The sequence below is a fragment of the Petaurus breviceps genome, unplaced genomic scaffold, assembly GCF_028583685.1.
Source record: "Petaurus breviceps papuanus isolate PSGF00001 unplaced genomic scaffold, PetGlider_PUasm1.0 90667, whole genome shotgun sequence".
NCBI classification, from domain to species: Eukaryota; Metazoa; Chordata; class Mammalia; order Diprotodontia; family Petauridae; genus Petaurus; species Petaurus breviceps.
The window spans coordinates 7,284,771-7,298,037 of NW_027187302.1; the positions used below are offsets into that span (position 1 = coordinate 7,284,771).

The window sequence follows — 13,267 nt, forward strand, 5'->3', positions numbered from 1 at the left end:
AAAGAACCCTAGGCTTAGAATCAGAAAGACTTATCTTCATGGCTTCAAATCTGGCTTCAGACACTTATTAGCTATATGACCCTGGGCAAGTCACTTAACCCTGTTTGCCTCAGTTTCCTCCTCTGTAAAATGAACTGGAAAAGGAAATGGCAAAGCACTCCAGTATCTTTGCCAAGAAAAACCCCAATGGGGTCACAAAATAGACATCACTGAACTAACTAAACAACAAAATTAGAATGTGAATTTCTTGAGCATAGTGACTCTTATTTTTTAATTTCTATCTTCATTGCATAGCACACAGTAAAATCTTAAAAAGATGCTTTTTCATTGGTTCGTTACTATAGCCTAAGATTAAATTAGTTTTTTGTCTTTGTCATTTCCAGACATGGGCAGCTTGATGATGCAGGAATCATCAGTTTTATTATAAGGGGGGAGAGGAGGTTCCCAGGTGTATCTGATTGGTTTCCAATCTCTGGTGTCTTAGTCAGAAAGACACCAAGGATTATCGAGTGAAGTTGCCACTGTGTAAGCATGGAATATATAAAGTTTCTGGTCATGGAAGATTCCAGAAAAGGAAATAGTGTTAACTGAGATGGGGGCAGGGGACAGTCTACCACAAGAGCAGGGATATGCTGTTAAATGTTTACCAACCACCAACAAATATACATGCATACTTTTAAATAACACATATAATTAATATTATAATATAGAATAATACTCTAATAATCTACATTGCTAAATGTTAAATTATGTATTATATTAAATTGAGTCTAGATAATCAACACTGAGAGGTCAATACTCATACTGAAAATTTAATGATCTCTTCCAGTTTTAATTGATTCTTGTACAAGAGGCATTAGAAAGCCCCTGCCCCCAAAAAGAATGGTGAGAGGTTTTTAGAGCATCACTAGGTCCAAAAACTGTTTTTGCAAGCTTTACATTGAAGACTTCTTTCTTAATGTCCCTGAATGTGTGTCACCCTATTTAGTGCTAAGTTAAAGAAATGGGCAAGCCAAAATGCAGTCACTCCATGTTCATGACCACGTAAATGAGCAAATGAGCAAGGTTCACTTCTAATCCTGGCTCTGACCCTAACTTTTCTGGATGACCTTTCCCACTCATTCATTCTCAGCCTCAGTATCATCTGTAAATAGATTCAACTAGACAAGCTCTTAAAGGTCTCCCATCTCTAAAGTGCTTTGCCTCCATTATGGCTGCAAGCGCCTAGCTTTGTACTCAGTTTCAGATGTAGTTAGGGATAGGATGGCTGCTGTGCCAGCATTCTGATAAATCTACAACTGATAACCTGCTGTGCTATTTTTTTAATTAATGTTTTTCATGCCTTTTAATATCATATGCCTAGATATAGCATTTCACTTCCACTAATAAGTTTCAATTCTCAGTTCCCAGAAGTTAAGAATCCCTTTGAAACAAATAGAAGTAACTTTTTAGAATGATATGATGTTATCTAACTTGTTAGAACCTCTTTGAGCTTAGAGAGACCACACAGGTTTAAACTGGACAGTTTTTTAGGAGTCCTGCTATACTGGATTCACAATCCTGCAAATGACTAGCTAGATGGGTGATTTGAAAAAAACAAAACAAAAAACCCTACATCCTTAGTGGTTCTAGTTTACCTTATTGATCAATAGACATTTATTAAGTGGGTATCTGCCAGGCACTGTGCTAAGCTCTGAGGACACAAATAAAAGACAAAGATAGTCCTTGCTTTCAAGGAACATCTAATGGGAGAGAGCATGCAAGCAAATATATACAAAGATATATAGAGAATAAATAGGAAATAATTAATAGAGAGAAGACCCTGCAATTAAGAGGGGTTGGATAAGGCTTCCTTATAAAAAGTGGGATTTTAGTTGTGTAGTTGATAAGACTTAAGGTTCCTTGTGCTATTGGCAAAGGGCTTGAATCTTTTAAAGAAGAAAAGTACTAAAGTAATGCTTTATTTTATTTTCAGGTTGAAAATATTTTAAGTCTAACTCCATCTTCATTTTTAGCAATAACATAGTAGAAAGAAAATATTGACCTGTGTTACCCTGAGCAAGGCACAACCTCTGTGCGCATCAACTTCAGTATCTGTAAAATGAGAAAAATGATACCTGTTCTACCTGTCTCCTAGAGTCGTTGAGAGGAAAGCGCTCTGTAGGCCTGTAGGCCTGAGAGAAATCCCTAAATATGAGTTGTAACTGTCTTATGATGTGAAAGCTGAGCGCTTAGTGGTTAAGGAGATTCCTTAGAAACAAGGCTAGCAAGGGAGTCAAGGTTTTAGGTAGTAAGTGCCGTGATCATGGGCACCAGTGATTTGTGGGTACAGAGTGAGGGCTGGGCCCAGGGAAGCTGAGAGGGCCAAGAAGATTTGGGAAGTCAGAGTAGGCAATGAATCAGAACCAGGCAGGCAGGCTGGACTCAGAGTGTGATGAATAGTATCTGTCAGCACAAGTTTCAGGTCAGAAATAAGTCAGACACATAGTTAGTTGCCAGGAATCCAAATACTAAATGGCAGAGCAAGGTTGGTGGTGGAACATCCAGATCATCCTCACATTAGAAGTGAGGGAGGGCAGGGCCATCAAAACAGATGCAAAGTGAGAGTTACAAAATTTGAAAGCCAACTCAACCCTTTGCCTCAACTTTTATGAACTTCAGATCAGATGGGAAGGATCTCTTTAACGCAGCAAGCCTGAAGTCAATGAATTGACTAGATTGAAGAGTGAAGGGAGAGAATGGGCATCAAGAATTGCAGTTCCTTACGTGGGTCTTTTAACCATAGTACTACCAGTCATGCTCAGATCGGGTCTACATAATTTTTTTTATAAATTCATAACATATTAAATATTTTCTCCACCCACATGCTACTCTGCTGTCTCATTGTGGCATAGAGGTAACCCTGAAGTCTCAAAGGTTATGACAGTGGAAAGCTTGCTCTGATAAGGCCCAAAAATTTGGAAAAACTTAGGTATGGGCCTAGTGATAATCTGTATGTCTTTTATCTAGGACTATCATGGGCAGTGTATTATAGTGGAGAGAAAATTGTGAGACCTGTGTTCACATTCCACCTCAGATACTTCCTATCTGTATGACACTGAGCTAGTCATTTTGAACTTCAGTGTCTCATATATGAAATATAATACTGACTCTATCTCATAGGCCTATTGTAACCTAAGAGCTTTATGAATATTCAAGTGCATACGTTTTGATGTGTGGAAAACTACAAACTTAATAGACCATATTAATAACGAAAAATAAAAATCATATGATATATCAATATGTTTTCAACACAATATAATATCCATTTCTGTTCAGAAAGTTTAAAAGCAGAGGGATAATAAAGAGTATATGTCATCATTATTAGACTGTGATCCTTTTGGTAAATACTATAAATTCTCCCCATTAAACTGTGAACTCCTTGAGAGCAAGGATTTATTAAACTTTCTTTGTATTCCCAACTCCCTCTTAGCATAATGCCTGGTAGGTGCTTGATAAAAGCTTGTTGACTTAAAGCCGAGTGTGCATTATCTATAATGGAGAAATGCTGTAGGTCTTTCCAATAAGATCAGATGTAAAGCAAGGATGTTCATTGTTACCACTCTAATTCCATAGAGCTCTAAAAATGTTAGCCTTAGCAATAAGACAAGAGAAAGAATTCAAGGAAATAAGCAAAGGCAGAGAGAAAACAAAATTATGTGCTATATATAGCAAAAGAGTTTCTGACCAAAAAAAGATAGAAAGGATCATGGGTGAAAAAATGAACGACTTTCTTTACTTGAAAAGGTTTTGCATAGAAATAATGCAATTAGAATCAGAAGGGATATAGTTAATGGAGAAAAAATATTTGAAACAAATTTCTCTAGTAAAAGTCCAAGAGATACAGGGAATAGATACAAATATATAAGACAAGAGCCATTCTCCAACAGATAAATGGTGAAAAGATATGGCTCTCAAGGAAAGAAATCCAAGCCATTGACAACCAAATGAAAAAAATGTTCCAAGTCACTAGCAATTAAAAAAAAATGCAAATAAAACAACTCTGAGGTCTCATCTCATGTCTATCAGGTTAACAAAGATGAGAAAAAAGAAAAATGACTGTTGTTAGGGATTGTAGGTGGACAAGTGTAGAAGTGAGAACTTGAATAATTTACATAATAATGCTATGGAGAAAAACAACTTTGAAAGACTTTAGAACTCTGATCAACCCAATGATAAACCAGGAGTCTGCAGATAACAAATAGAAAGTAAACAAGAATCAGAGAAGTTATACAAATTAAAATATGAAAGAATCTTGTATATTCTACACAAACTAGAACACACAAAATTGAATTCATTCTTTGGCTGAGAGTAAGATGAATCTCAGCTTAACCCCAAAGACAAAGAACACTTTTTCCCAGAAGAGATCCTTTCTAGCAATCTAGAGTCTAAAATGTTGAGCAAGTTCAGAGATATGATGGGACCAGCTTCTCATTCATGTCTGCTATCTCTCTGGAGTGTCTTCTATTCTGCCATCAGGTCAGTAAGTCCCTTACTGCAGCACACATAGCTTTACTCAGCTTTTTCTCTGTCAATCCAAAGTCACATCTCCTCCTGTAAACCAGCAATGCTCAAAATGCCCCAGAGCTTAGGTAGAAGCCCAGCTACAGTCCTACAAGGAAATAATTGCTTGCCAAGTTCATAATAATAAGAAAGAACGCTTTTGAAAAATGCTGTATGTGTGAGTTGTGACTTTAAGCTCATCTGATGAAAGGGGGACCCCAGATGGTAAATTGTTTGTTTTCTGTTCCAGTAACTTTTGAGGACTACGGAATGAAAGAGGGGCAAGTCTATGGAACCTGTGCTCTGGTTTCATAGTAATGGTGGAACTTTGGTTATGGAGACACATGCTCTGCTCTGGCTTCTTTCCAAAGGGGCAGGCAGGATCAGAGATTCTTAGTTGGTGGTAAAGACAAAGTCTAATTGGGCTAAACATGCTTTCAGGCCTCTAATTAAATGCTACAAAAGATTAGGAGCTACTGGCTGGTCTCTTGGTTCCAGTAAAAGCAGGGGCTGTTCCAAAGAAGACTGATTATTGAGTCAGGAGAATTCTATTGAGGAGATTTAAAAAGAGAAATAATTTCTGTTCTTATTCTAAGCTAAGTTGAACCCAGTTAGACCTATAGGTCATTAAATAATTAACAAACGGAGATTTACTTAGCCATGGCAGGAGAATGAAAACAATAAGGATAGATAATGAGAACTCCTTGAGTTGATTCAACTGAGCAAAGTTCCCTTACTTTAGCTGCCCATTATGGTTCACCAGTCAAGTATTTGAGAGATCCTGAAACTTCTTGTGGCTTTTTTGTATTTAGGCAACCAGGAAATGATGTCAACAGCCTGAGCTTTTAGTCCCTTGAGCCAATCAGGTTTGCTCAGGATGATGATCAGTATCTTTTAAGGGAAAATTAATGTAACTAGCACCGAGGCTTGGGGTAGGATATTGTCCCCACCCCAACTCTCATTCATTTTCTTCCTTTTTTGAGGGTCTTAGGATTTGGGGGCTCTCCCTTGGACTAGCAAGAGATTGGGGGAAAAATTTCCCTTATTGTATTCCTCCTCCTCTCCTACAGTAGAAGTAGAGATACCTAAGAATTTGAGATCCAGTCTCAGGCAATATACGCTGCCATTTTTGAGTAGCTAATTTAAGTCTCTGCATTTAGTACTTCAACATACATGATTTGCACCACACTGATGAAAGAACATGGATCAGTTGAAGTAAGAGCTTCTTTGAGGGTATTACTGTTGAAGATAAAAGAAGGTTTTCAAGTGATCTTCTAGTTAAGGAAGGATGGTGCCTAAAGCATTATCAATCCTATTTTTAACAAATGGAATTAATTGATTCATAAGAAATTTAGGTAATCTGCCAAAAAGCAGACAGGGGTAGCTTGGCTATAGTAGCATCATGGTCCAATTGGAAGACTTATGGGATCATAATTAGTTAGAGTTGACCTTAGACTTTAAATTAATCACCTAGTTCAATCCCCATTTTATAGATGAGGAAACTGAAACCTAGAGGTATGAAATAAGTTTGCCAAGGCCATACAGGTGATCAGTAATGAAAAAAGTATTTGTAAGTCAGGAAGGGGCATCTAGGTGGCACAGTGGACAGTTCCAGGCCTGGAGTCAGGAAAACTCCTTTTCCTGAGTTCAAATTTAGCCTCAGGCACTTATTAGCTGTGTGACCCTGGGCAAGTCACTTAATCCTGTTTGCTGATGTTTCCTCCTCTGTAAAATGAGTTAGGGAAGAAAATAGCAAACCACTCCAGTATCTTTGCCAAGAAAACCCCAAAAGAGGTCACCAAGAGTAAGATACAACCAAAATAACTCAATAACAACAATAGGGAACCTAGGTTCTAGTCTTGACTAATGCTATCTCACTATGTGAATATCTTACTTGACTTCTCTAGTGTTAATGTTTTATGATTCTAAGTTAGCTTTTAGGCATGGTTACAGGAGGCAAATAACACATTATGCCCTTTTCTACTCAATTGTATTTTTTTTAATTCTTTGTGTAATATAAAAGTTGCCCTTAGTAAAGTGAAGGAAAAGCTCTGGTAGTTTTTGCAGTGCTGGAATAGCAGTCTTTGTCTGCTTTCTGAAGATCAGTCTTGCTAAGTATAGAGAGACTGATATTGCCCATAGGCTAGCCACTAAGTGATGAATCCTTTGGCTATAGCAACCCAGTAAAATAATTCGTTATTAAAAGAACTAATCATAAACATTCAGGTCATAATAGAGAATGAAGAATTGGGTGGATAGCGGGAGCTGAATGACTCACATCTTTGCACCCTTTTTGTGTATATGTCTAGGGATTTGCATATTAAACCCTGTAGAGTTAGCTTTAAGGCATATTCTACTAGATTTTTATTCATAGAGATATAAAACAGAACTAATTTATATCCCACCAGTTGGCCTGGGATTTATGGTAGTTGGACTTACCTCGAATTACCTTAAGTGAGTATTTTGACAGTCTCTGATGTTTAGCAAGAGAGATGGTATGATGTGTACCAATTACTATCTGCTTTCCTAGTAAGTTGTAACAGATGACTATAGTCCAGCATCCATTTCCACCTCTGCCACTAATTGCCTGTGACTGAATCTCATGGTTTTTTCTCAAATCTTATTCTTGACCTCTCTGTTGCCCCGACGCTGTTCATTACCTACTTCCTTTTCCAGAATTTATTTATTTATTTTTAGTTTTCAACATTCATTTCCACAAGATTTTAAGTTACAAATTTTCTCCCCATCTCTCCCCTACCCCCCAAGATGACAAGCATACTGAATACCCCTTCCCCCAGTCTGCCCTCTCTCATGTCCCACTTTTCCCCCTTGCCCTTTCTCCCCCTCACTTTATTGTAGAGCAAGATGAATTTCTACAGCCCATTGCCTTTATGTCTTATTTCCCAGTTACATGTAAAAACAAGTTTTTAGCATTTGTTTTAAAAACTTTGAGTTCCAGATTCTCTCCCTTCTTCCCACCTCACCCACCCCCAACTGGGAAGACAAGCAATTCAATATAGGTTACACATGTGTAGTTATGCAAAACATTTCTACAGTAGTCATAGCATGAAAGACTAACTATATTTCCCTCCATCCTATCCCACCCCCCATTTATTCTATTTTCTCCTTTGCTTCTGACTACCCTCTCCCCCAATCTTCCCTTCCTTCGATGATCCCCCCCTCTTGTCCCCTTCCCCCTACTTCTCATTACATACTTCCCCTGGATACTCTTTCTTCTCTCTTGTTTTCATGACACTATTCTTCCCTGCTTCTCCTCCCTGTCTGAACACTCCTACTCATCCTATGACCATAGGTATTAAAGAGCCAGAACTTGGAAAAAATTAGGCTGGACTTTAAAGGATTTAAATCTTTAGAAAAGATATGTTGGGGTTTCCAAAGAAAACAGGAAGCATGACTCACATCTCTTGTATTTCTTTAGATTATGATACTTGCAGGTGTAAAGTATAGTCTCATTCTAATACTGGAGTATACATTAGTGTATGAGAAAGGTTGAGAAAAAAATGAAGGGAGCCTATGGAGATCATTTTAGCCTTAAGGAAAGGGCATGTTCTTCCTAAGTTCAAATCCCGCCTCAGACACTTACTAGCTGTGTGGCCCTGGGAAAGTTACTTAGCCCTGTTTGCCTCAGGTCCTCTTCTGCAAAATGATCTGGAGAAGGAAATGGCAAACCACTCCAGCATCTTTACCACGAAAAACCCAAATTAGATCACAAAGAGTCAGACATGACTGAAATGACTTAACAACAACAAAAATGTGTTAGATAATCTAGTAGTCTAGTATAGTAGAAAGAGTGCTGAATTGGGAAGTAGAGAATCTGAGCTTGAAACCTGGCTTTTCCACTGATTGTGTAACTTTGGGCAAATCACTTAACCCCTATGGGTCTCAATTTCCCCATCTTTAAAATGAAGGTATTAGACCAGGATGGATTGTAAGGTTTCATCCAATTAACTCTGGGAGCCTATGATCTCAAGGATATCTAGACAGACCCCATCTAACAATGGGGGGGGGGAGGGGAAGCTATGACTAAACTTCACTTCCCCTTCTTGGTTCAACTCCTTGAGAAATTGGTGCCAATAATTCAATGGAGGCTTCTCTCCAAAGTCATCAATGATCTCCTAATTACCAAATCTCACAGCCTTGTCTCAATCCTAATCCTTGACTTCTCTGCAGTCCCTGGCACTGTCCATTACCTATTTTTCCTGGATGCTCTTTCCTCTCTCTGTTTTCATGACACTATTCTCTCCTGCTTTTCCTCCTACCTGTCAGACCACTCCTACTCAATCTTTTTTGCTAATATTTTATCCAGGTCACTCTCACTAGCCAAAGACTTCTGGGCCCTCTTATCTCTCTATACTATCTCACTTGGTAATCTTATAAGTTCCCAATGATCATTTCTATACAGATGATCACTAGATTTATATATTCATCCCTAATCTCATTCCTAAATTCCAGTTTATTTTTTAAAATATTTTATTTTCCCCAATTATATGTAAAGACAATTTTTAGCATTCATTTAAAAAAAATTTTCATTTCCAAGTTTTCACCCTCTGTCTCTTACCCACCCATCCCTGAGATGGTAAGCAATTTTATATAGGTTATACATGTGCAATCATGCAAAACATATTTCCATATTAGTCATGTTATGAAAGAAGACATAAACCTAAAGGAAAAAAAAAACATGAAAAGGGTGTAAAATAGTATGCTTCCATATGCATTCAGAATCCATCAATTTTTTTCTCTGGATGCAGATAGCATTTTTCATTGTGAGTCCTTTGCAATTGTATTGGATCACTCTATTGCTTTCTTTCACAGTTTATCAGCATGCAGTATTGCTGTTACCATGTACAATGTTCTCCCGTTTCTGTACACTTCACTTTACATCAGCTCATGTAAGTCTTTCTGGGTTTTTCTGAAATCAGCCTGCTCATCATTTCTTATAACACAATAATAATCCATTACAATCATATACCACAGCTTGTTAAGCCATTCCCCAATTTATGGGCACCCTCTCAATTTCTAATTCTTTGCCATTATAAAAAGAACTGCTGTAAATATTTTTGTATAAATAGGTCCTTCCCCTTCCCTCCTTTTTTTGGATCTCTGGGATATAGACCTAGTATTGTTTTTTTTTTTTTATTTTAAGCAATCGGGGTTAAGTAACTTGCTCAAGGTTACACGGCTGGGTGTTTCTGGGTGGGTGCTAAGTGTCTGAGCCCGGGGTTCGATCTCCAGGTGGTCTTCTCAACACTGGAGCCGGTGCTCTTACTTGCTGTGCTACCTGGCCGCCCCCCTAGTATTGGTATTGCTGGATCAAAGATATGTACAATTTTCTAGCCCTTCGGGCATAGTTCCAAATTGCTTTCCAGAATAGTTGGATCAATTCACACTGAGCTCCAAATAACCAGTCACATACTAGACATCTCAAACTGAATGTCCTATACACACCTCAAGTTCAGCATATTCAAAACTAAACCCTATTAGCTTTCTTACTATCTCCCTTCGTCCTAACTTTCCAATTACTGTCCAGAGCACTCAATGAACTTCTCAGTCACAGAAGTTTACGATCTAGGTGTCATCTTCAACTCCCCTGTTGCCTTCACTTTACAAATCTAGTCTGTCACCAAGTCTTAAAAATTCTACCTTCCCATTATCTCTGTTATACATTCCCTTTGCTCCACTCACACAGTCATCACCCTACTGCAGGCTTTCATTACCTCATGCCTGTTCTACTGCTATAGGCTTTTTGGATGGTGTCTCTGTGTCATTGTTCCCCACTCAGAGGACAAAATGATCTTCCTTAAAGCTCAGGTCTGATCATGTCACTGCCCTATGCTATAAACTTCAATAGTTCCTATTACCTCTGGGATGAAATATAAAACCCTCTTTTTGACTTTAAAGCACCTTCACAACCTGGCCCTTTTGTGCCTTTCTGGTCCTCTTATGCTTTAGTCCTTTCTTTTTATTCTGCAATGCAGCAATAATGGCTCTGTTCCTCCATCTCCTGATCCTTGCCTATTCACCGGATATCTCCCATGCCCATAATGTTCTTCCTCCTCACTTTTGCCTCCAAGTTTCCTTCAAGACTCAGCTTAAATTTCACTTTCTTCAAGATATTTTTTCCATTCTCCTCCAAGACCCCACCTCTCTTACCTCCCCATCAGTTATGGAATTGATCTCCCTTAGATACTTTGGTTTATTTGTTTTTACTTTCTTTATGTCCCCAATGCTTAGCACAGTTTTTGGCATATAGTAGGTGCTTAATAAATTCTTGTTGATTGATAGAGAGTCAAATGTAGAGGACAGAGAACTAGAGCTGGAGTCAAAGGGATCTGGGTTCAAATCTTGTGTTACTTGCTAGGTATGCTTAACTTTGAACAAGTCATTTAAGTCTCCCTAGGTTTTGGTTTCCCTTCCCCACAGTAAAATCATGGGGGTGACCTCCTTAAGATGACTTCCAAGCTCCCTTGCAGTTCTAAATCAACAACTCAGTGTCTGCTGGACCCAGCTCTGCCACAAACTAGTTGTGTGACCCTAAATAAGTCATGTCATTTCTCCTGGTCTCAGTATCCCCAGGTTTTAAATTAGTTGGGGACAGGGAAGGATGGACAGGATGATTCCCTAAGATCCTGTATAGTTCTAATATTCTATTTCTAAGGTTCTTCCCAGCTCCCGTGTCCCCAATCTGTTCCTTGTTTTTTGCCCTGGTTACATTTTGCTGATTGGGAAAAGAACTCAGGTAAAAGCATTTTAATAAAAAAAAATTAAGGTGACATCATTCTCCTTGCAGATATATCAGGTGACATCATTCTCTTTGCAGATATATCACGTCCCTAGTAAGTATCCAAGGTGAGATGGAAGAGGTTGTGTCGTCAGGAAAGAATGAATCTGGCCCCCTTTTTCAGCCAGACCTAGCCAGCCTGCAGGGTCTGGTAGGGTGGGACGTACAAGCTAGCACGTACTCTTTCTGGCAATCGCCTTCAGAGCTCATCTGCAGCCAATTCAATTATTTTTCCTTTCCCATTAGCAAGCACTAGGGCTGATGTCATTGATCCCCCTGGCTCTCCATCTAACTTCAGAGAGATGCTTTTGCTTCCATTTCCAAAGTCCCCCAAATGAGACCCAGGACAAAAAGTATAAATCCAGTCCTGACTCTGCCACCAGCTCCCTAAATGACCTCAACTCAATAAACATATAAGTGCCTCCTATGTCCCTATTCCAAATAAGTCATCTTTCCTCCCAGGTCCTATGAGGACTAGAAGTCCATCTCCAAGGTCCCTTCTGGCTCTAACACTCTGTGATTCTATTAGATAGGAGAATCCTCTCCTAGTTACTAAGGAGTTCAACTAGTCATTTTGGGATTAGCAAATCTGTTCCGGCTCGGGTTTACAAACAACAAAAGAAATATCCTTGGTTTAAAGAAGAAGAAAAAAGCAACATGCCAGTCCCCTTCACCCAAGGTGTATTGCTAAGACATTTAAGAATGAACTGTCACAGCACTGTCACAAAGAACTGAAAATCAAACCTAACTTTAACCATCATATAAAGAGATGAACCAAAGCACAAAAGAGCAAGGAAAGGGAATCCTTCCACCTATCCTCCTACAAAGCTTTCGATACTATACACCTTGTAATGGTAAAGGGTGCCAAGAAATAAGTGCTATATTTTCTTGAATTCTGTCTCTCAAAATGTGTACTCACCTGCCCTTCTTGGCCACTTCCTGTATTTCTCTTCCTTGCCAGTGGACTCTGCCTTCAGTGGCCAACACCCATCCCCACCACAAAAGGAAGAGGCCAGATTTCATTTTGAGGATAGTGTTCGGGGGTTCCGGAGCCTACCAGAGCTTTTCTCCGGAAAAAATAGGCAAAAGAAAAAGTAGATTCTTTTTCTCTCAAGACGTTATTGGTCTGTTCATTATTAGAAGGGTGTTTACTCATGCCAAAAAAAAAAAAAATCCTCCCAGAGTATGTAATCTGGATAGCGGGAGAAAGCAATTTCCACTAAACCTATAAATCCCTCTACGTCAGATGTCAGGGATTTTCTGAACAGGGTCGGTGGGGGTAGGAGAGGTTGTAGGAGGGAGCAGAGGAAAGGAAGAGAGGTTGAATTCCTGTGTGCCTGTCAAACCATTATTTCGGTTGAAACAAACTGGTGATTAAATTGATTTGAAGTACAATATTGGAAATATGCTAGGAAAAGGCAAATATTCACCAGTCTTCAGATCAAAGAGAATTCTAAATAGACCAAAGCATTGCCAAGAGTCCTTGATGCCAATTGTTTGGGAGTAACATAGTACCATCCAGAAATTTTTGTTGAATCAAAAATAAGTAAGCCTTTCAGACATTAGTATGTGGCCTTTTCCCAGAAGTCTTAGTTTTAGTTGTTCCTTCCCCCTGTTGAATAGCTTAACCATCCTTGACAATTTTATAACTGATTATCAATTGAAACATCACTACCTTCAATCTATTTTAAATAGGGTTATGATTAAGAGGGCAGGGGCCTCAACATGAGCCTCTTTGAAAAAGAAATAGCAATGGGTCATGTGACTTGAGTGAGGTGACAGCTTTATGTTGCTAATAAGATAAAACTTCCGAGATTCAAAACTTATCTGTCTCTCAAAAAAAGAAAAAAAAGAACTCCTCCAATGACTGTCAGAATGAGCACAGAGTTAAGAGGAAGGGAAGGTGTGAGTTCAACGCCTCACCTT

General features: G+C 38.8%; 1 protein-coding gene across 2 annotated transcripts in view; it reads right to left on the reverse strand.

The window, feature by feature from the left end:
* GABRR1 (gamma-aminobutyric acid type A receptor subunit rho1) overlaps positions 1-13,048 on the reverse strand; it is a 66,422-nt gene extending 53,374 nt beyond the window's left edge. For both annotated transcript variants that reach the window (XM_069065126.1, XM_069065125.1), the window contains exon 1: positions 12,261-13,048. In XM_069065126.1, coding sequence (XP_068921227.1) covers positions 12,261-12,364 — 104 coding nt within the window. In that variant the 5' untranslated portion in view covers positions 12,365-13,048. The remainder of the gene's footprint in view (positions 1-12,260) is intronic.
* Between the last annotated feature and the right edge of the window lie 219 nt (positions 13,049-13,267).